Consider the following 20,940-nt stretch of genomic DNA (forward strand, 5'->3'; position numbering starts at 1 on the left):
GGACATCTTCTTCCCGGGTATGTAAGGATCTTTACAGAGGGCTTTAAGGACCAGATTCAAATCCCAGGGGTGCACCGACCGCCTTATAGTAGGTCCCAACCTGTGAATTGCCCTGACAAACCTAGCTACACACGGGTGAGTGGTCAATGAATAGTCAAAGAATATACTTAATGCCGGTACCTGGACTTTTTGGGTGCTATGTCTGAGCCCCTTATTAATTTCAAAAACCTGACCTGCACATCCAAACATACTCAGTGTGAACAGATGCTGAACCTAGAGTCGCCAACTCGTATATAGTTAAGTAAATAAGGCAGCACACTGCAGCGCTAAAACATGCAAACTTGAAAACACGAAATTTGAACTGCATTACTGCACTAGAAATATGAAAAATGAGAGCTTATAGCGCATAAAAATGGCCAATTTTATGTGTACCTGGTAGCGTCTTTAACGGCATCTCTCTTATACCAGGTCCTACGCTTGCCTTACCTCGCCGAGAATAAACGTCTCCATCTGAATGGGTGCATGTGAAACCTCTTCTTAGACTAAAATTCTCTCTCTCTGTGGAGGGGTATTGGACCTGCTGTAATTAAAACACCTGAAGCTAGGAGGCGGAGTACACGATCAGAAGGCTAGAGAATACATTTCAAAAACCTGACCCCCTAAGCCCCTTATTAAAACCCGCCTGGAGGAAGTCTAGGACCCTTGGAATATTGGGCTTGCCCAGAACATCAGACCTGCCACCTTCTAAACACAACCTTTTTTAGATTTTGTTGTGTATTGCAGATGCGATCAGCTTCCTACTAGCCTGAATCATGGTAATAACATGGTCCGATAACCCGAGCTCTCAGGATGTCCAGCTCAGGATCCAAGCTGACAGATGAAGTCTTCCTGGGTTCTGATGGAAGACTGGACCCTGGTGGATTAGATCTTTCTTCTGGAGAAGCATCACCATCTTCAGCATGGCTCTTAGCAGTGGGAACCAACTTCTCTTTAGCCAATAGGGGGCAATCAGAAGTACCTTCGCCTGATCCTCTTGGATTTTCCTGAGAACTCCTGGAATAAGCGCCATCAGGGGAAAGGCATAAGATAGAGACCTGTCCCACTTCTGGCTCAAAGCATCGATGGCTTCTGGATTATCCATTGGATTTAGAGAGTAAAATCTCGAGACCTTTGTGTTTTTCCTGGGCGCGAATAGGTCTAATTGAGGTGTACCCCAGAGATGACACAAGTACTGGAAAACCTCGTTTAGCTCCCATTCCGTCACCCAGACCTTTTGTCTGCTCAAGTAATCCACCACTAAATTTTGGGATCCCTCAAGATGAACCGCCGCCACCGAAAGGACCGTTTTCTCTGCTCAGGAGATCTCCTGATGGTCATCTGCCCTGAAGAATCCTTCCCTCCAAGTGGGCTCCCCAACCCCTCTTGCTTGGGTCCGTAGTGATCACCACGCACGGTGAGGAGACCCAAAGAATGCTTAACTGAAGTAGTGATCTTCTCACTGCCAGGGATTAGGACATTCATCTGTCGAGTGATGACTGGCGCCGGTTCCAGACGGACAGGACTTCCCTCTGCAAGGCTCTCGAGTGGAACTGGATCCACAGGACACAGGGGATGCAAGCTGTCAGGAGGCCTAGAATCTTCATTGCCGGCCTGATTGAGGTCTGATTTCTCATGAACTCTCGGATTCTGTTTCGCAGTTTCCTGCTTTTCCTCCGGTAGGAAGGAGGTTTTGCATCTGGCATCCAATAGTACTCCTAGGAAAATCTTCCTATTTTCCGGCACCAGGTCCGACTTCTGCCGGTTGAGGATCCATCCCAGGTATTCTATATTGTGCATACGGTCTTGTCTCTGTGAAGTCGGAGTTCTTCCACCGAATTTGCCACCAGGAGGAAATCGTCTAAGTATGGCACCACGATCATCCCTTTGTTCCTTAAGTAGGCTACCATCTCAGACACCAATTTGGTAATACCTGGGGAACCAATGCTAGGCCAAATGGAAGGCACTGAAACTGAAAGTGGCAGGTTTGATTCTGGATCTTTACAAATCAAACATTTTTTGGGACGCTGGGTGTATCAGAACCTGGGTAATGTGATGCCAACTTGCCACAAACTGCCTGAGTCACCCCTTGGCCAGGATGGCGTCATTGCCTCCTTGATCGCGAACATGACCCAAATAGGGATCCCTTACTCTTCCCTCCTTTGTGGTATGTTCCTCTACGGGACTTCCCTTGGCCTGTAATTGGAATGTCTCAGAGACGGCCCTGGCCTGCGAAAGGACTGGGTCTTTCTAAACCTATCTTCGGGAAACTCTTTCTTTTTGTCCGATGCTTTATCTAAGATGTCGTCTAATGCCAGCCCGAACACCCTTAACCCCGAGAAGGGAATAGAGCATAACTTATTTTTAGAGGCGTTTTCCCCCGACCAGGTTTTCATCCAGATAGCTCTATGGGCCACATTAGACAAAGAGCTATTCCTAGCTGAGAAACCTTACAGATTCAGCAGAAGTATCTGCCAAAAAGGCTGTAGCAGACTTCATCAGTGAGGCTATAATATCTTCCCTAGAAGTTTTGTTATTCACGTGCTCTTCCAGTTGCCCCATCCATAGAAACATAGACCTGGCAACTGAAGTGGCGGCTATAATGGTTTTGATTAAAGCTGCGAATGTCTTCCAAGCCCGTTTCAGGAGGTTATCCGCCTTCCTGTCCATAGGGTCCTTTAGCCTTGACGAGTCCTCAAAGGGAATAGATGCCTTCCTAGCGACCTGTACATCTATTTTTGGAACCTCCACCTAGATCTTAATGTCCTCAGGATCAAATGGCAAATGATTTTTAAAGTCCCATGGTATCACCAAGCGTTTCTCTGCATCCTCCCGGACCACAGCCCGGATATGGTCATTCACTGGAAACACACGCTGCTTCTGAGCTCTAAGACCCCCAAACATCTCAACCTGTCTGGACTGCGGTTTTGGGACCTCCTCCACCTGCATCGTATCTCTGATTGCCTAGACTAGGTCATCGGCATCCTCCTAGGCAAATAAGTATCTCCTGCCCCGTTCTGGATTTTTCCATCACCACTTCCCCTTCTTCCTGGTCTGAACCCGTGAGCTGGGATTCCTCGACCAAGCTTCGTTCCATCTCCTATTAAGGTCTCTAAGCTCTCGGACCCGGACTGGGAGGTTGCGGACAGGTAAGGCTAGATATATAGAGGCCTGGACTTCTTCACGGATTAGAGACCTCATCTCAGACAATAGGGATGGTTGTTCTTCCCTCACAACTCTTGTGGTGCAGGTGTCACAGAGCGTTCTGCCATATGCCTCTGATAATTTTATATTGCATATAGGGCACCATCTGGATTTTTCTAAAGCTGTGCCAGATCGTTTGGGCGTAGGTAGGAGCATAGCTGGGTTCCCCTTATCCTATACATTGTAGAGAAAGGGGATAGTCACAGGCTTTGTAAATGCGGATAGGTCTGCGCAAAGCACACTTACCCCACATTCCTGGTCACCTATGGCCGATTCCTCTATAGCGCCCCGTGCCTCCTGAAAGCCAGGTAACGGGCTTATTACCTTTCTCACGTCACTTCCGCGTTCCACCCTAGAACGAACGCCAACCTCGTAACCCGGCGCCTTCCCTGACATCACTGGAAGTGCGCCTGATTTCACCACCGCGCAACGAAGCATTGCCCTGCCGGCCGGCATTGGAGTCGAGAGCCCCCCCATCGTGAGGAAGCGGCTCTACCCAGGAGCACAGCTCAACTGGTCCTTGTGGCTGAGGGACTCCCCACTTGAGTGCCAGCCTTAGCCCTTCTTGACAGAGAGGATTGGCTATGCTGTATGATCCCCGAGCCCATCCTGGTAAGCTCCTGCGTTTCTCTCTCGTGCGTCCCTCCATGCAGGGACAGGGAAAACCACTGAGGGAGGTGGGGAGGGGCCTTGTAACATCTCGTGTGTTGCCTGTCCCTGTAAGGAGGAGAACGATCTCGATGGTGCGGTCAGGAGGGACATCCGGGAAAATATGGATTTCTATGGTATAAGAATCCCAGAAAAAGCAGAGGATGAAATAACTGAACTAAAAGTTATACTGAATCTTGTCTCCCTTATTTATACGATTGTCAGATCCAGCACCCTGCAACTTTTCTGTGGGTGCTAGATCAAGGTCTCAACAGCCACACTATGTGAATGACCCCAAGACAATGCATCACTTAACATTGGATATGTAAACCAGTATTTTATGCTGGCACCTGTGTAAGCAGTAGTCCAGTTCTGTGCAAGATCGCCAATATTAATCACTTAGGACATTTGTTGTGTATACTTGGATAATGCATCTTTTCATGTTCATAAATTTACATTATGTTCCAAATTCTGAATTTCTAGGCTATGACTTTGCACCATCCTTTTTGAATCCCCATGTACTACCAACAGATTGTATTGTGATTTTAAAAGGCCCAATGTGTGGAAGTGGTTGATTTTAATCAATTAGTAACATTTACACAAAAAGGATAATTTAACATGAACCAGATATAAAAAAAAAAAATAAAAAAAGAAAAAACAATAATTTATGTTCTAAACGACAATCAAAATCTTGAGATCTCTTCACTGGCTGCTATGGGCAACTAAGCAACTTTTGATAAAAGAGAACCTGTCAGCAGGATTTAGCAATAAAGAAGTAAAAACCTGGTGGTAATGACACTGTTATACTGATTTAATTGATACATTTAGTGAGGGAATACAACTGTTTAATCGGCAGTTAAAGCTTTCTTCTAATGATTTCAGCAGATAAGGGCAAGGATGTGAGTAGAGTCTTCTCCTTCTGCTCCACACCCTCCACCTGACTTGCGTTTCTATGGCAGGTCTCTGATTTTTCAGTGACCTGCCTGTTTGAAATTTTGCGCTACCGCAGTCATTGGCGTTGATTTCACAGCCGGTCGTAAACAAAAAAATGATAATTACTTACCAGTAATTTGATTTTCCAGAACCATGACAGTACCGTACGAGAGAGATGGCATCTGCCCCCAGGAACAGGAAACCTGCAGCAGATATAAAAGAAGGGGACGGCACCTCTCTCCTCAGTTTGTTTCAGAGTATGGAAGATGACCGCCTTGTTAAGTACACACACGTATGTTACATTCATTTTGTATTTATATATTATATAATTTTTTTTGTGTGCATCACACAACCATCACCAAGATAGGGTGGGAATTAAAGCGGTGCTGTCATGGTTCTGGAAAATCAAATTACAGGTAAGCAGTTATTTTTTCCCCTTCACCATGACAGCACCGTACGCGAGAGGAAGAAAGAGAAAGACTCCTAGGGTGGGACAACAGCAGATAACACTTTCCTCCCAAAAGAAAAGGTTTGACAGACCCAAGTCTAGACTATAATGTCAGAAGAAGGTGGAGAGTGAAGACCATACTGCCGCTCTGCAAATCTGTTCCACGGAAGCATTTGCCCTTTCTGCCCAGGATGTAGCAATAGCACGTGTAGAGTGAGCCGTAACACCCAGTAGGGGGGGGGGAGGACTTGGCCAGAAGTAGAATATGAAAGTGAGATAGCCGCACGCAACCACTGTGCAATAGTTTGAGGCCTTTTTTCTCGTTTGTCCCCTGGAAGGAGACAAAAAGGGCTGATGACTGACGCCAAGTTTCTGTGGCTTCTATATATTGAAGGAGGCAGCGTCTGACATCAAGACAATGGAAGGTTTGTTCTCCCTGGGATTTTGGTTGAGGACAAAATGAGGGCAAGATTATTTCCTGGTCTCTGAGGACTTTGAGTTGACCTTTGGAAGGAAGGCCGGATCAGTTTTAATAATCACTTTGTCATCCTGAAAGGTAGTGTATGAGGGGTTTACCGAAATAGCTTGCAGCTCGCAGGTGTGTTGAGCTGAAGTTAGGGCAACCAGGAGGACCATTTTTAGGATTAAGGACTTTATTGAAATGGAAGAGAGGCTCAAAGGGGGGCAAGGATAGGGCATTTAAAACTATATTTAAATCACAGGGAGCCACCTTAGGTAGTAATTTTGAGGGTCTGGCTGCAAAGGAGGCCCGGATGAACCTATAGACCCAAGGGTGGTCAGCAAGTTTCTGATCAAACAATGCACTAAGGGCGGAGACTTGCACTTTTAAGGTGCTAGTAGATAGCCCCCTTTCTAACCCTTTTTGAAGAAATTCTAGAATTTCTTTGCTCGTTTCAGACAATTGTCGCCCCGAGAACTCCAGGAATTTCTGCCAAGTTTTCTGGTATTTGTCTAACGTGACCTTTTTCCTGCTGGCAAGCAACGTGGTCACCAAAGGGTTCGAGAATCCCTTTGCTAGTAGGAGCCCCCTATCAAGTTCCAGGCGGTGAGATGAAGCCTGTGCACTTGAGTGTGTTGTACTGGTCCCTGGTGTAGGAGGTTCGGAGTATCCAGAAGGATCCATGGGTCCTAGATAGACATGCGTCTGAGCCTCGTGAGCCATGCCCTTTTTGGCCAAAAAGGTGCGACAAGGATTACTCGTGCCTTGTCTTCCCGGATTTTCTTGAGGATTGTTGGGATTAATGGTATCGGGGGAAACGCATATGCTAGACGAAAGTTCCTTCGGTGCAGAAGTGCATCCACTCCCTCAGGGTATTCTTTTGGGTTTAGGGAGTAGAATTTTCTCACCTTCCGATTTTCTTTTGTGGCAAACAAGTCTATTTCTGGAGTGCCCCAGCTGGCACAGATTTTCTTAAATATTTCCTGGTTAAGGGACCACTCTCCCTGATGTAATATGTGACGGCTTAAGAAATCGACTACCAGATTCTGACCCTTTCAAATATGTTCCCGCTAGGGAAAGAAGGTTGTTTTCTGCCCATATGAACAGTTCTTTGGCCTCTGCCATAAGGGATGCTGATCTTGTACCCCCTTGCCAATTTATGTAGGTTATAGTTGTGCTGTTGTCTGACAACAGCACCACATGTTTTCCCTGGATTTTTTCTCCTACATGAAGAAGTGCTTGCCTCACCGCTGACAGTTCTTTTAGATTGGAAGATGCTGCTGTCATTGTGGGCTCACATTGACCCTGTAGGACTGAGGAGAGAGGCGCCACCCCCTTTTATCTCTGCTGCAGGTTTCCTGTTCCTGGGGGCAGATGCCATCTCTCACGTATGGTGCTGACATGGTGAAGGGAAAAAAATGGTGTCATGATGGTTCATGTGCAACACCACCCACCGTCTCGCCACTGCACAAAAGCTTATGAAACTCGAAACTTCAAATGGTGATTAAACAATCAGGATGTGGAATTCTCACTGAAGGCAACTATTGAATCTGTATAACAGTTCCATTGTCATTCCTTTAAGTTAACATGCATAATGGTGATGACAGATTCTATATAAGTATGTCCATTATTTACACCATACTGGAGAACACACCTCTGATACAAAGCCACAGGGTCTCCATGTTTTCATTTATCTGTAGCATGCTTGAGACCTTACTAAGGCATTGCTATAATGGCGCTGGTGTACTGATTTAGTACATACTTAAAGAAATCCATTGCCTGATTTTTTATAAAATCATCATTACAAGTTTTTATCTATGTGCATAGGGGACAGACAGTGGGTAGGGTCTTCGCCTCTGCCATAGTATCTCCGCTGCCCACCTTCTTGCTTATTTAAAGTCTGTCCACTTTTCCAACTGCAGGCAACATTTCAGTACATTGACCTTCTGGCAGTCTTTGGGAAAATGGCACCAGTGTCTGGCATGTGCAGATTGAAATTTCGGCCCTTCATTGAGCAGAGATCTCAATCTGTACATGCACTCGTATCTTCCCGAAGACTGCCAGAAGATCAATTTGCGTATGCGCAGTTACCGGTGCCATTTTATTAAAGCTTTAAAGCTCAGTGAGAGATCTATCTGCTTAAGTGTCGCCCGCAGCTAGAGTGGTGCCGACATGGAATTTGAATAACAAACATGATAGACAGAAGAGGTGCTGTGGCAGAGCCGAAGACCCTACCCACCAAAATGTCTAATGATTATTTTATAAAAACCAGGCTACAGATTTCTTATTTGAAAGTATGTACTAAATCAGTTTAAATGTGTATAACCACAATGCCTGGTTCTTTAAGTTGTTCATGTGAATATAAATAAAATAAAAAAAGACTAAAAACATAGAATGTGTAAAATTTTATTTATCATATTTCATGACATCAAGGACATTTCCAGCACTCAATGATTTACACTTCATCACCTCTGTCCCGGCACCTCCTTCAGTCACTGTATCTTTGAAGCAGGTAACAGAGTGTGGAAAGTTACGTTACATTTGACATACAATTATTAATTGACCCCTGCATGACACATTGCCTCACAAGTGGGAATAAAGGGGGTTTTAGGCACAAATTTCCCAGTTGTCTGATATACAAGGGAGAAAAAGTAGTTACAATTCTTATTGGGCATAGTTATTGTACAAAATATGTAGTCAGCTTGTGACTCGACCACATGACGTCTTGTGATATAAGTAATAGGCATCACTCCGTTGAGATTTTTGAGCAGCAATAATGTTTTCTTTCAAGTCCATAAAGGTTTTAAAAACAGTGAAAGTATACACTGCAGCATTAAAATTCATGTATTTGCACATAGGATACAATCTTGTATTCACTAAGGAACTGGGGATAGGAGGCCGAGGCACACGAATTCTGCACCGTCTACTGTACGCAACAGCCCAGTTATTTCAGGCAGTGCCATAGGGTTGCGTTCCTGATCTGGAATACAGCAGCTTTCTGTCACTAACCAGAACTGTCCTAATAAAGTGATTTAGCTTGTGCAATTTTACCTTCTCTGTAATCTGAATGTGACTCCACTAAAAAGTATAACAAAAAGCAGTTGCCCCAAAAACAGACTGCGCGCTATACAAGGCGGGCTACAAATACATTTCTTACTAGACATTAGCTGGCAAATCCAAGACTGGAAGGAAGAAAAAAAAATTTTAAAAAAAAATTTGACAGGATATGAATATATGCACAGACGATCAGGTCAAGTCTCAGGCACGAGCTTGGATTGATACAGTGCAAAATATGGTTGCAGTTCTTAGAAGAAAAAAAAGAAGTCAGAAATGCATCCATGTTTTGGCATCAGCCTTTAATTAATGGCATTTTGAGTGGACTGTGAAACTGCTGCAGGAGAGGGAAGATAAGAAGAAGAGTTACTTTAGTTGTTATTTGGACTATTAGCTGCCATAGAAAACACAGATAGCAAAGGATTTGGCTTAAGGCTAGAGGCAGTGTTCAAACAAAGCATCATTAGAGCCGTGGTGGCAGCAGAGAGATGTAAAGGGCCCTGAGCAGCACTGATGTTCATCTCCATCACCTGCATCCCTTACTTTGGATCATTTGCTGTAGACAGACTAATGCTTCTAAAATTGGCTAAAAACAATGACCCACATATACAGGAGCTCACCCATCTGCACCTGAGCAATAAAGAGTTCAAAGGAAAAGAACGAAAGTCAGTGTCACATTCATTTGGTCCAGTCAACTTCCCCAGTATCCTCCTGCTCTCCCCAAATACAGGTGTTTTTGCATGTACTCTGTAGTTACCTTCCACTCGTGTCCTTTAAATACAAGTTGGTGTCCCCTTAATGTTTAATACTTAAGCTAGGATACATTGGAGGAGACACCTGAACGCTAGAGTTATCCCCAGTTACATTAAAGGTTAATTGCGTGTGAACCTATATTCTTTCCCCTGTCCACCTCCTAAATGAAGCTTGAAGAGAAATATTTATAGAAAACTATTTTGATTTTTGTGTTGCCTATTGTGGCACTTTTGGATTTGATGGGACGGAGGAGAGACCAGTCTGCTGATGTTTCATCATTATTTTTATCTTGATCCATTGCCGGGGAAGGGTCACAAGAATCTGGTCATCCTGGTTGTTTTCATTCACCTTTATTGCATACAACAGTGACCATTGGCATCCTTGAATCGCAAGCGCATTTTGGGCCGGTATTTCTCCAGATAAAGCAGCTGTTTGGAGTTAAACGCTCCTCTTCTTTTCCTAGCGGTATAGGAAAAGAAAAAAAAAAAAAAAAAAACTTTAGCAACTTTTAGACATGGTTTCCAACAAACAGCAGCAAATAAATCATGGGCCAAATAGATTCTAAGGCTTATCCAACATGTATGAAAACTAATAATTAGAGGGAACCCATCACCAGGTTTTCCCAATTTAATCTTCAGCCACAACCTTTAAGGCCTCTTACAGTATTCTAGTGAGAGTTGTAAGTCCCCAGGCCCTGCATAGCACAAAATATACCTTTTATTATACCCCTATACAGGGCGGTCCGGGGAGAGTTGCTGCTCTTGATCCAGCTCCTCTTTGAGTCCCAGTCATCTCCCTCCTACTTGCTTCATGGGGATGATGCTTCCTACATTATCCACAGTGTCCCTCAATCGCGTTCATGCACAAAGTACTATAACGCGCATGTGCTCAACTTCCGAGCCCCCTTTGGCCATTCCTGGGGTATGTGCATGACAGTACTGGGGGGGTTTGGACACTGTGTGGATGATGTAGGACACATTATCTATGTGAAGGAAGCAGGAGGATTGTGAACAGTGGGGATGCTGGATAAAGACCAGTGCTTCCCATGGTGTGTGTGTACGTACGTGTGTGTACGTACGTACGTGTGTGTACGTACGTGTGTGTGTGTACGTACGTGTGTGTGTGTACGTACGTGTGTGTGTGTACGTACGTGTGTGTGTGTACGTACGTGTGTGTACGTACGTACGTGTGTGTACGTACGTACGTACGTACGTGTGTACGTACGTACGTACGTACGTGTGTGTGTGTACGTACGTGTGTGTGTGTACGTACGTGTGTGTGTGTACGTACGTGTGTGTACGTACGTACGTGTGTGTACGTACGTGTGTGTACGTACGTACGTGTGTGTACGTACGTACGTGTGTGTACGTACGTACGTGTGTGTACGTACGTACGTGTGTGTACGTACGTACGTGTGTGTGTGTGTGTGTGTGTACGTACGTACGTGTGTGTACGTACGTGTGTGTACGTACGTACGTGTGTGTACGTACGTACGTGTGTGTACGTACGTACGTGTGTGTGTGTGTGTGTGTACGTACGTACGTGTGTGTACGTACGTGTGTGTACGTACGTACGTGTGTGTACGTACGTGTGTGTACGTACGTACGTGTGTGTACGTACGTACGTACGTGTGTGTGTGTGTGTGTACGTACGTGTGTGTGTACGTACGTGTGTGTACGTACGTGTGTGTACGTACGTACGTGTGTGTACGTACGTACGTGTGTGTACGTACGTACGTGTGTGTACGTACGTACGTGTGTGTACGTACGTACGTGTGTGTACGTACGTACGTGTGTGTACGTACGTGTGTGTACGTACGTACGTGTGTGTACGTACGTGTGTGTACGTACGTGTGTGTACGTACGTGTGTGTACGTACGTACGTGTGTGTACGTACGTACGTGTGTGTACGTACGTACGTACGTGTGTGTGTGTGTACGTACGTGTGTGTGTACGTACGTGTGTGTACGTACGTACGTGTGTGTACGTACGTACGTACGTGTGTGTGTGTGTGTACGTACGTGTGTGTGTACGTACGTGTGTGTACGTACGTACGTGTGTGTACGTACGTACGTACGTGTGTGTGTGTGTGTACGTACGTGTGTGTGTACGTACGTGTGTGTACGTACGTACGTGTGTGTACGTACGTACGTGTGTGTACGTACGTACGTGTGTGTACGTACGTACGTGTGTGTACGTACGTACGTGTGTGTACGTACGTACGTGTGTGTACGTACGTACGTGTACGTACGTACGTGTGTGTACGTACGTGTGTGTACGTACGTGTGTGTACGTACGTGTGTGTACGTACGTACGTGTGTGTACGTACGTACGTGTGTGTACGTACGTACGTGTGTGTACGTACGTACGTGTGTGTACGTACGTACGTGTGTGTACGTACGTACGTACGTGTGTGTGTGTGTGTACGTACGTGTGTGTGTACGTACGTGTGTGTACGTACGTACGTGTGTGTACGTACGTACGTGTGTGTACGTACGTGTGTGTACGTACGTACGTGTGTGTGTACGTACGTGTGTGTACGTACGTACGTGTGTGTACGTACGTACGTGTGTGTACGTACGTACGTACGTACGTGTGTGTGTGTACGTACGTGTGTGTGTACGTACGTGTGTGTACGTACGTACGTGTGTGTACGTACGTACGTGTGTGTACGTACGTACGTGTGTGTGTGTGTGTGTGTACGTACGTACGTGTGTGTACGTACGTGTGTGTACGTACGTACGTGTGTGTACGTACGTACGTACGTGTGTGTGTGTGTGTACGTACGTGTGTGTACGTACGTGTGTGTACGTACGTACGTGTGTGTACGTACGTACGCGTGTGTGTGTGTGTGTGTGTACGTACGTACGTGTGTGTACGTACGTGTGTGTACGTACGTACGTGTGTGTACGTACGTACGTACGTGTGTGTGTGTGTGTACGTACGTGTGTGTACGTACGTACGTGTGTGTACGTACGTACGTGTGTGTACGTACGTACGTGTGTGTGTGTACGTACGTGTGTGTGTACGTACGTGTGTGTGTGTGTGTGTACGTACGTGTGTGTGTACGTACGTGTGTGTGTGTGTGTGTACGTACGTGTGTGTGTACGTACGTGTGTGTACGTACGTACGTGTGTGTACGTACGTACGTGTGTGTACGTACGTACGTACGTGTGTGTGTGTGTGTACGTACGTGTGTGTACGTACGTACGTGTGTGTACGTACGTACGTGTGTGTACGTACGTGTGTGTGTGTGTGTACGTACGTGTGTGTGTACGTACGTGTGTGTGTGTGTGTGTACGTACGTGTGTGTGTACGTACGTGTGTGTACGTACGTACGTGTGTGTACGTACGTACGTGTGTGTACGTACGTGTGTGTGTGTGTGTACGTACGTGTGTGTACGTACGTACGTGTGTGTGTGTGTGTGTACGTACGTGTGTGTGTACGTACGTGTGTGTACGTACGTACGTGTGTGTACGTACGTACGTGTGTGTACGTACGTGTGTGTGTGTGTGTACGTACGTGTGTGTGTACGTACGTGTGTGTGTGTGTGTGTACGTACGTGTGTGTGTACGTACGTGTGTGTACGTACGTACGTGTGTGTACGTACGTACGTGTGTGTACGTACGTGTGTGTGTGTGTGTACGTACGTGTGTGTGTACGTACGTGTGTGTGTGTGTGTGTACGTACGTGTGTGTGTACGTACGTGTGTGTACGTACGTACGTGTGTGTACGTACGTACGTGTGTGTACGTACGTGTGTGTACGTACGTACGTGTGTGTACGTACGTACGTGTGTGTACGTACGTGTGTGTACGTACGTACGTGTGTGTACGTACGTGTGTGTACGTACGTACGTGTGTGTACGTACGTGTGTGTACGTACGTACGTGTGTGTACGTACGTGTGTGTACGTACGTACGTGTGTGTACGTACGTGTGTACGTACGTACGTGTGTGTACGTACGTGTGTACGTACGTACGTGTGTGTACGTACGTGTGTACGTACGTACGTGTGTACGTACGTACGTGTGTGTACGTACGTGTGTGTACGTACGTGTGTGTACGTACGTGTACGTACGTACGTGTACGTACGTACGTGTACGTACGTACGTGTACGTACGTACGTGTACGTACGTACGTGTACGTACGTACGTGTACGTACGTACGTGTACGTACGTACGTGTACGTACGTACGTGTACGTACGTACGTGTACGTACGTACGTGTACGTACGTACGTGTACGTACGTACGTGTACGTACGTACGTGTACGTACGTACGTGTACGTACGTACGTGTACGTACGTACGTGTACGTACGTACGTGTACGTACGTACGTGTACGTACGTACGTGTACGTACGTACGTGTACGTACGTACGTGTACGTACGTACGTGTACGTACGTACGTGTACGTACGTACGTGTACGTACGTACGTGTACGTACGTACGTGTGTGTACGTACGTGTGTGTACGTACGTGTGTGTACGTACGTGTGTGTACGTACGCGTGTGTACGTACGCGTGTGTACGTACGCGTGTGTACGTACGCGTGTGTACGTACGCGTGTGTACGTACGCGTGTGTACGTACGCGTGTGTACGTACGCGTGTGTACGTACGCGTGTGTACGTACGCGTGTGTACGTACGCGTGTGTACGTACGCGTGTGTACGTACGTGTGTGTACGTACGTGTGTGTACGTACGTGTGTGTGTGTGTGTGTACGTACGTGTGTGTGTGTACGTACGTGTGTGTACGTACGTGTGTGTACGTACGTGTGTGTACGTACGTGTGTGTACGTACGTGTGTGTGTGTACGTACGTGTGTGTGTGTACGTACGTGTGTGTGTGTACGTACGTGTGTGTACGTACGTACGTGTGTGTACGTACGTGTGTGTGTGTACGTACGTGTGTGTGTACGTACGTACGTGTGTGTACGTACGTGTGTGTACGTACGTGTGTGTGTGTGTACGTACGTACGTGTGTGTGTGTGTACGTACGTGTGTGTGTACGTACGTGTGTGTACGTACGTACGTGTGTGTACGTACGTGTGTGTACGTACGTACGTGTGTGTACGTACGTACGTGTGTGTACGTACGTACGTGTGTGTACGTACGTACGTGTGTGTGTGTGTGTACGTACGTACGTGTGTGTGTGTGTGTGTGTACGTACGTGTGTGTACGTACGTACGTGTGTGTACGTACGTACGTGTGTGTACGTACGTACGTGTGTGTACGTACGTACGTGTGTGTGTGTGTGTACGTACGTGTGTGTACGTACGTACGTGTGTGTACGTACGTACGTGTGTGTACGTACGTACGTGTGTGTACGTACGTACGTGTGTGTGTGTGTGTACGTACGTGTGTGTACGTACGTACGTGTGTGTACGTACGTACGTGTGTGTACGTACGTGTGTGTACGTACGTACGTGTGTGTACGTACGTACGTGTGTGTACGTACGTACGTGTGTGTACGTACGTACGTGTGTGTACGTACGTACGTGTGTGTGTGTGTGTACGTACGTGTGTGTGTACGTACGTGTGTGTACGTACGTACGTGTGTGTGTGTACGTACGTGTGTGTACGTACGTACGTGTGTGTGTGTACGTACGTGTGTGTACGTACGTGTGTGTACGTACGTGTGTGTACGTACGTGTGTGTACGTACGTGTGTGTACGTACGTGTGTGTACGTACGTGTGTGTACGTGTGTGTACGTGTGTGTACGTGTGTGTGTACACGTGTGTACGTGTGTGTACACGTGTGTGTGTGTACGTGTGTACACGTGTGTGTACACGTGTGTGTACACGTGTGTGTACACGTGTGTGTACACGTGTGTGTACGTGTGTGTACACGTGTGTGTACGTGTGTACACGTGTGTGTACGTGTGTACACGTGTGTGTACGTGTGTACACGTGTGTGTACGTGTGTACACGTGTGTGTACGTGTGTACACGTGTGTGTACGTGTGTACACGTGTGTGTGTACGTGTGTACACGTGTGTGTGTACGTGTGTACACGTGTGTGTGTACGTGTGTACACGTGTGTGTGTGTACGTGTACGTGTGTGTACACGTGTGTGTACGTGTACGTGTACGTGTGTGTGCACGTTTGTGCGCGTGTGTGTACACGTGTGTGTGCACGTGTGTACACGTGTGTACGTGTACGTACACGTGTGTGTGTGTACGTGTGTGTGTACGTGTGTACACGTGTGTACACGTGTGTACACGTGTGTGTGTACGTGTGTACACGTGTGTGTGTACGTGTGTACACGTGTGTGTACGTGTGTGTACGTGTGTACACGTGTGTGTGTACGTGTGTACACGTGTGTGTGTACGTGTGTACACGTGTGTGTGTACGTGTGTGTGTACGTGTGTACACGTGTGTGTACGTGTGTACACGTGTGTGTGTACGTGTGTACACGTGTGTGTGTACGTGTGTACACGTGTGTGTGTACGTGTGTACACGTGTGTGTGTACACGTGTGTGTGTACGTGTGTACACGTGTGTGTGTACGTGTGTACACGTGTGTGTGTACGTGTGTACACGTGTGTGTACACGTGTGTGTGTACACGTGTGTGTGTGTGTACGTACGTGTGTGTGTGTACGTACGTGTGTGTGTGTACGTACGTGTGTGTGTACGTACGTGTGTGTGTACGTGTGTGTGTGTGTGTACGTACGTGTGTGTGTGTACGTACGTGTGTGTGTACACGTGTGTGTACGTGTGTACATGTGTGTACATGTGTGTGTGTACGTGTGTACACGTGTGTGTGTGTACGTGTGTACACGTGTGTGTACGTGTGTACACGTGTGTGTGTACGTGTGTACACGTGTGTGTGTACGTGTGTACACGTGTGTGTGTACGTGTGTACACGTGTGTGTGTACACGTGTGTGTGTACGTACGTGTGTGTGTGTACGTACGTGTGTGTGTGTACGTACGTGTGTGTGTACGTACGTGTGTGTGTACACGTGTGTGTACGTGTGTACATGTGTACATGTGTGTGTGTACGTGTGTACACGTGTACACGTGTGTGTGTGTACGTGTGTACACGTGTGTGTGTACGTGTGTACACGTGTGTGTGTACGTGTGTACACGTGTGTGTACGTGTGTACACGTGTGTGTGTACGTGTGTACACGTGTGTGTGTACGTGTGTACACGTGTGTGTGTACGTGTGTGTGTACGTGTGTACACGTGTGTGTGTACGTGTGTACACGTGTGTGTGTACGTGTGTACACGTGTGTGTGTACACGTGTGTGTGTGTACACGTGTGTGTGTACGTGTGTACACGTGTGTGTACGTGTGTACACGTGTGTGTGTACGTGTGTACACGTGTGTGTGTACGTGTGTACACGTGTGTGTGTACGTGTGTACACGTGTGTGTGTACACGTGTGTGTGTACGTACGTGTGTGTGTGTACGTACGTGTGTGTGTGTACGTACGTGTGTGTACGTACGTGTGTGTGTACACGTGTGTGTACGTGTGTACATGTGTACATGTGTGTGTGTACGTGTGTACACGTGTGTGTGTGTACGTGTGTACACGTGTGTGTGTGTACGTGTGTACACGTGTGTGTGTACGTGTGTACACGTGTGTGTGTACGTGTGTACACGTGTGTGTACGTGTGTACACGTGTGTGTACGTGTGTACACGTGTGTGTGTACGTGTGTACACGTGTGTGTGTACACGTGTGTGTGTACGTGTGTACACGTGTGTGTGTACGTGTGTACACGTGTGTGTGTACGTGTGTACACGTGTGTGTGTACACGTGTGTGTGTGTACGTACGTGTGTGTGTGTACGTACGTGTGTGTGTGTACGTACGTGTGTGTGTGTACGTACGTGTGTGTGTACGTACGTGTGTGTGTGTACGTGTGTGTGTGTGTACGTACGTGTGTGTGTACGTACGTGTGTGTGTGTACGTACGTGTGTGTGTACACGTGTGTGTACGTGTGTACATGTGTACACGTGTGTGTGTACGTGTGTACACGTGTGTGTACGTGTGTACACGTGTGTGTGTACGTGTGTACACGTGTGTGTGTACGTGTGTACACGTGTGTGTGTACGTGTGTACACGTGTGTGTGTACGTACGTGTGTGTGTGTGTACGTACGTGTGTGTGTGTACGTACGTGTGTGTGTGTACGTACGTGTGTGTGTACACGTGTGTGTACGTGTGTACATGTGTACATGTGTGTGTGTACGTGTGTACACGTGTACACGTGTGTGTGTGTACGTGTGTACACGTGTGTGTGTGTACGTGTGTACACGTGTGTGTGTACGTGTGTACACGTGTGTGTGTACGTGTGTACACGTGTGTGTGTACGTGTGTACACGTGTGTGTGTACGTGTGTACACGTGTGTGTGTACGTGTGTACACGTGTGTGTGTACGTGTGTACACGTGTGTGTGTACGTGTGTACACGTGTGTGTGTACGTGTGTACACGTGTGTGTGTACGTGTGTACACGTGTGTGTGTACGTGTGTACACGTGTGTGTGTACGTGTGTACACGTGTGTGTGTACGTGTGTACACGTGTGTGTGTACGTGTGTACACGTGTGTGTGTACGTGTGTACACGTGTGTGTGTACGTGTGTACACGTGTGTGTGTACGTGTGTACACGTGTGTGTGTACGTGTGTACACGTGTGTGTGTACGTGTGTACACGTGTGTGTGTACGTGTGTACACGTGTGTGTGTACGTGTGTACACGTGTGTGTGTACGTGTGTACACGTGTGTGTGTACGTGTGTACACGTGTGTGTGTACGTGTGTACACGTGTGTGTGTACGTGTGTACACGTGTGTGTACACGTGTGTGTGTACGTACGTGTGTGTGTGTACGTACGTGTGTGTGTGTACGTACGTACGTGTGTGTGTACGTACGTACGTGTGTGTACGTACGTACGTGTGTGTGTACGTACGTACGTGTGTGTGTACGTACGTACGTGTGTGTGTACGTACGTGTGTGTGTGTACGTACGTGTGTGTGTGTGTACGTACGTGTGTGTGTGTACGTACGTGTGTGTGTGTACGTACGTGTGTGTGTGTACGTACGTGTGTGTGTGTACGTACGTGTGTGTGTACACGTGTGTGTACGTGTGTACATGTGTACACGTGTGTGTGTACACGTGTACACGTGTACACGTGTGTGTGTGTACGTGTGTACACGTGTGTGTGTACGTGTGTACACGTGTGTGTACGTGTGTACACGTGTGTGTGTACGTGTGTGTGTACGTGTGTACACGTGTGTGTGTACGTGTGTACACGTGTGTGTGTACACGTGTGTGTGTACGTACGTGTGTGTGTGTACGTACGTGTGTGTGTACGTACGTGTGTGTGTGTACGTACGTACGTGTGTGTGTACGTACGTACGTGTGTGTGTACGTACGTGTGTGTGTGTACGTACGTGTGTGTGTGTACGTACGTGTGTGTGTGTGTGTACGTACGTGTGTGTGTGTACGTACGTGTGTGTGTGTACGTACGTGTGTGTGTGTGTACGTACGTGTGTGTGTGTGTACGTACGTGTGTGTGTGTACGTACGTGTGTGTGTGTACGTACGTGTGTGTGTGTACGTACGTGTGTGTGTGTACGTACGTGTGTGTGTGTGTACGTACGTGTGTGTGTGTACGTACGTGTGTGTGTGTACGTACGTGTGTGTGTGTACGTACGTGTGTGTGTGTGTGTGTGTACGTACGTGTGTGTGTGTGTGTGTGTGTGTGTGTGTGTGTGTGTGTGTGTGTGTGTGTGTACGTGTGTACGTGTGTGTACACGTGTGTTTACGTGTGTACGTGTGTGTACACGTGTGTTTACGTGTGTACGTGTGTGTGTACACGTGTGTGTACGTGTGTGTGTACGTGTGTGTGAACGTGTGTACGTGTGTGTACGTGTGTACGTGTGTGTGTACACGTGTGTGTACGTGTGTGTGTACGTGTGTGTGTACGTGTGTGTGAACGTGTGTACGTGTGTGTACGTGTGTACACGTGTGTGTACGTGTGTGTGTACACGTGTGTACGTGTGTGTGTACGTGTACACGTGTGTGTACACGTGTGTGTACGTGTGTGTGAACGTGTGTACGTGTGTGTACGTGTGTACACGTGTGTGTACGTGTGTGTGTACACGTGTGTACGTGTGTGTGTACGTGTACACGTGTGTGTACACGTGTGTGTACGTGTGTGTACACGTGTGTGTACACGTGTGTGTACGTGTGTACACGTGTGTACACGTGTGTACACGTGTGTACACGTGTGTACGTGTGTACACGTGTGTACACGTGTGTACACGTGTGTACACGTGTGTACACGTGTGTACACGTGTGTACACGTGTGTACACGTGTGTGTACGTGTGTACACGTGTGTGTACGTGTGTACACGTGTGTGTACGTGTGTACACGTGTGTGTACGTGTGTACACGTGTGTGTGTACGTGTGTACACGTGTGTGTGTACGTGTGTACACGTGTGTGTACGTGTGTGTACACGTGTGTGTGTACGTGTGTACACGTGCGTGTGTACGTGTGTACACGTGTGTACACGTGTGTACGTGTGTACACGTGTGTACACGTGTGTGTACGTGTGTACACGTGTGTGTACGTGTGTACACGTGTGTGTACGTGTGTACACGTGTGTGTGTACGTGTGTACACGTGTGTGTGTACGTGTGTACACGTGTGTGTGTACGTGTGTACACGTGTGTGTACGTGTGTGTACACGTGTGTGTGTACACGTGTGTGTGTACGTGTGTACACGTGTGTGTGTACGTGTGTACACGTGTGTGTACGTGTGTGTACACGTGTGTGTGTACGTGTGTACACGTGTGTGTGTGTACGTGTGTGTGTGTACGTGTGTGTACGTGTACGTGTGTGTACACGTGTGTGTACACGTGTGTGTACGTGTACGTGTACGTGTGTGTGCACGTTTGTGCGCGTGTGTGTACACGTGTGTGTGCACGTGTGTACGTGTACGTACACGTGTGTGTACGTGTGTGTGTGTGTACACGTGTGTGTGTACGTGTGTACACGTGTGTACGTGTGTGTGTACACGTGTGTGTGTGTACGTGTGTACACGTGTGTGTGTGTACGTGTGTACACGTGTGTGTACGTGTGTACACGTGTGTGTGTACGTGTGTACACGTGTGTGTACACGTGTGTGTGTACGTGTGTACACGTGTGTGTGTGTACGTGTGTGTGTGTACGTGTGTGTGTGTACGTGTACGTGTGTGTACACGTGTGTGTACGTGTACGTGTGTGTGCACGTTTGTGCGCGTGTGTGTACACGTGTGTGTGCACGTGTGTACGTACACGTGTGTGTACACGTGTGTGTGTGTACGTGTGTACACGTGTGTACGTGTGTGTGTACACGTGTGTGTGTACGTGTGTACACGTGTGTGTGTACGTGTGTACACGTGTGTGTGTACGTGTGTACACGTGT

General features: G+C 47.3%; 1 protein-coding gene across 1 annotated transcript in view; it reads right to left on the reverse strand.

Annotated features, from left to right (window-relative positions):
* Positions 1 to 8,119: 8,119 nt before the first annotated feature.
* Positions 8,120 to 20,940, reverse strand: part of PTP4A2 (protein tyrosine phosphatase 4A2) — a 57,023-nt gene continuing 44,202 nt past the window's right edge. The window contains exon 6 of the mRNA XM_069757011.1: positions 8,120 to 9,995. Within this exon, the coding sequence (XP_069613112.1) occupies positions 9,887 to 9,995 (109 nt within the window). The 3' untranslated portion in view covers positions 8,120 to 9,886. The remainder of the gene's footprint in view (positions 9,996 to 20,940) is intronic.

This window comes from Ranitomeya imitator, chromosome 3, assembly GCF_032444005.1.
Source record: "Ranitomeya imitator isolate aRanImi1 chromosome 3, aRanImi1.pri, whole genome shotgun sequence".
NCBI lineage: Eukaryota > Metazoa > Chordata > Amphibia > Anura > Dendrobatidae > Ranitomeya > Ranitomeya imitator.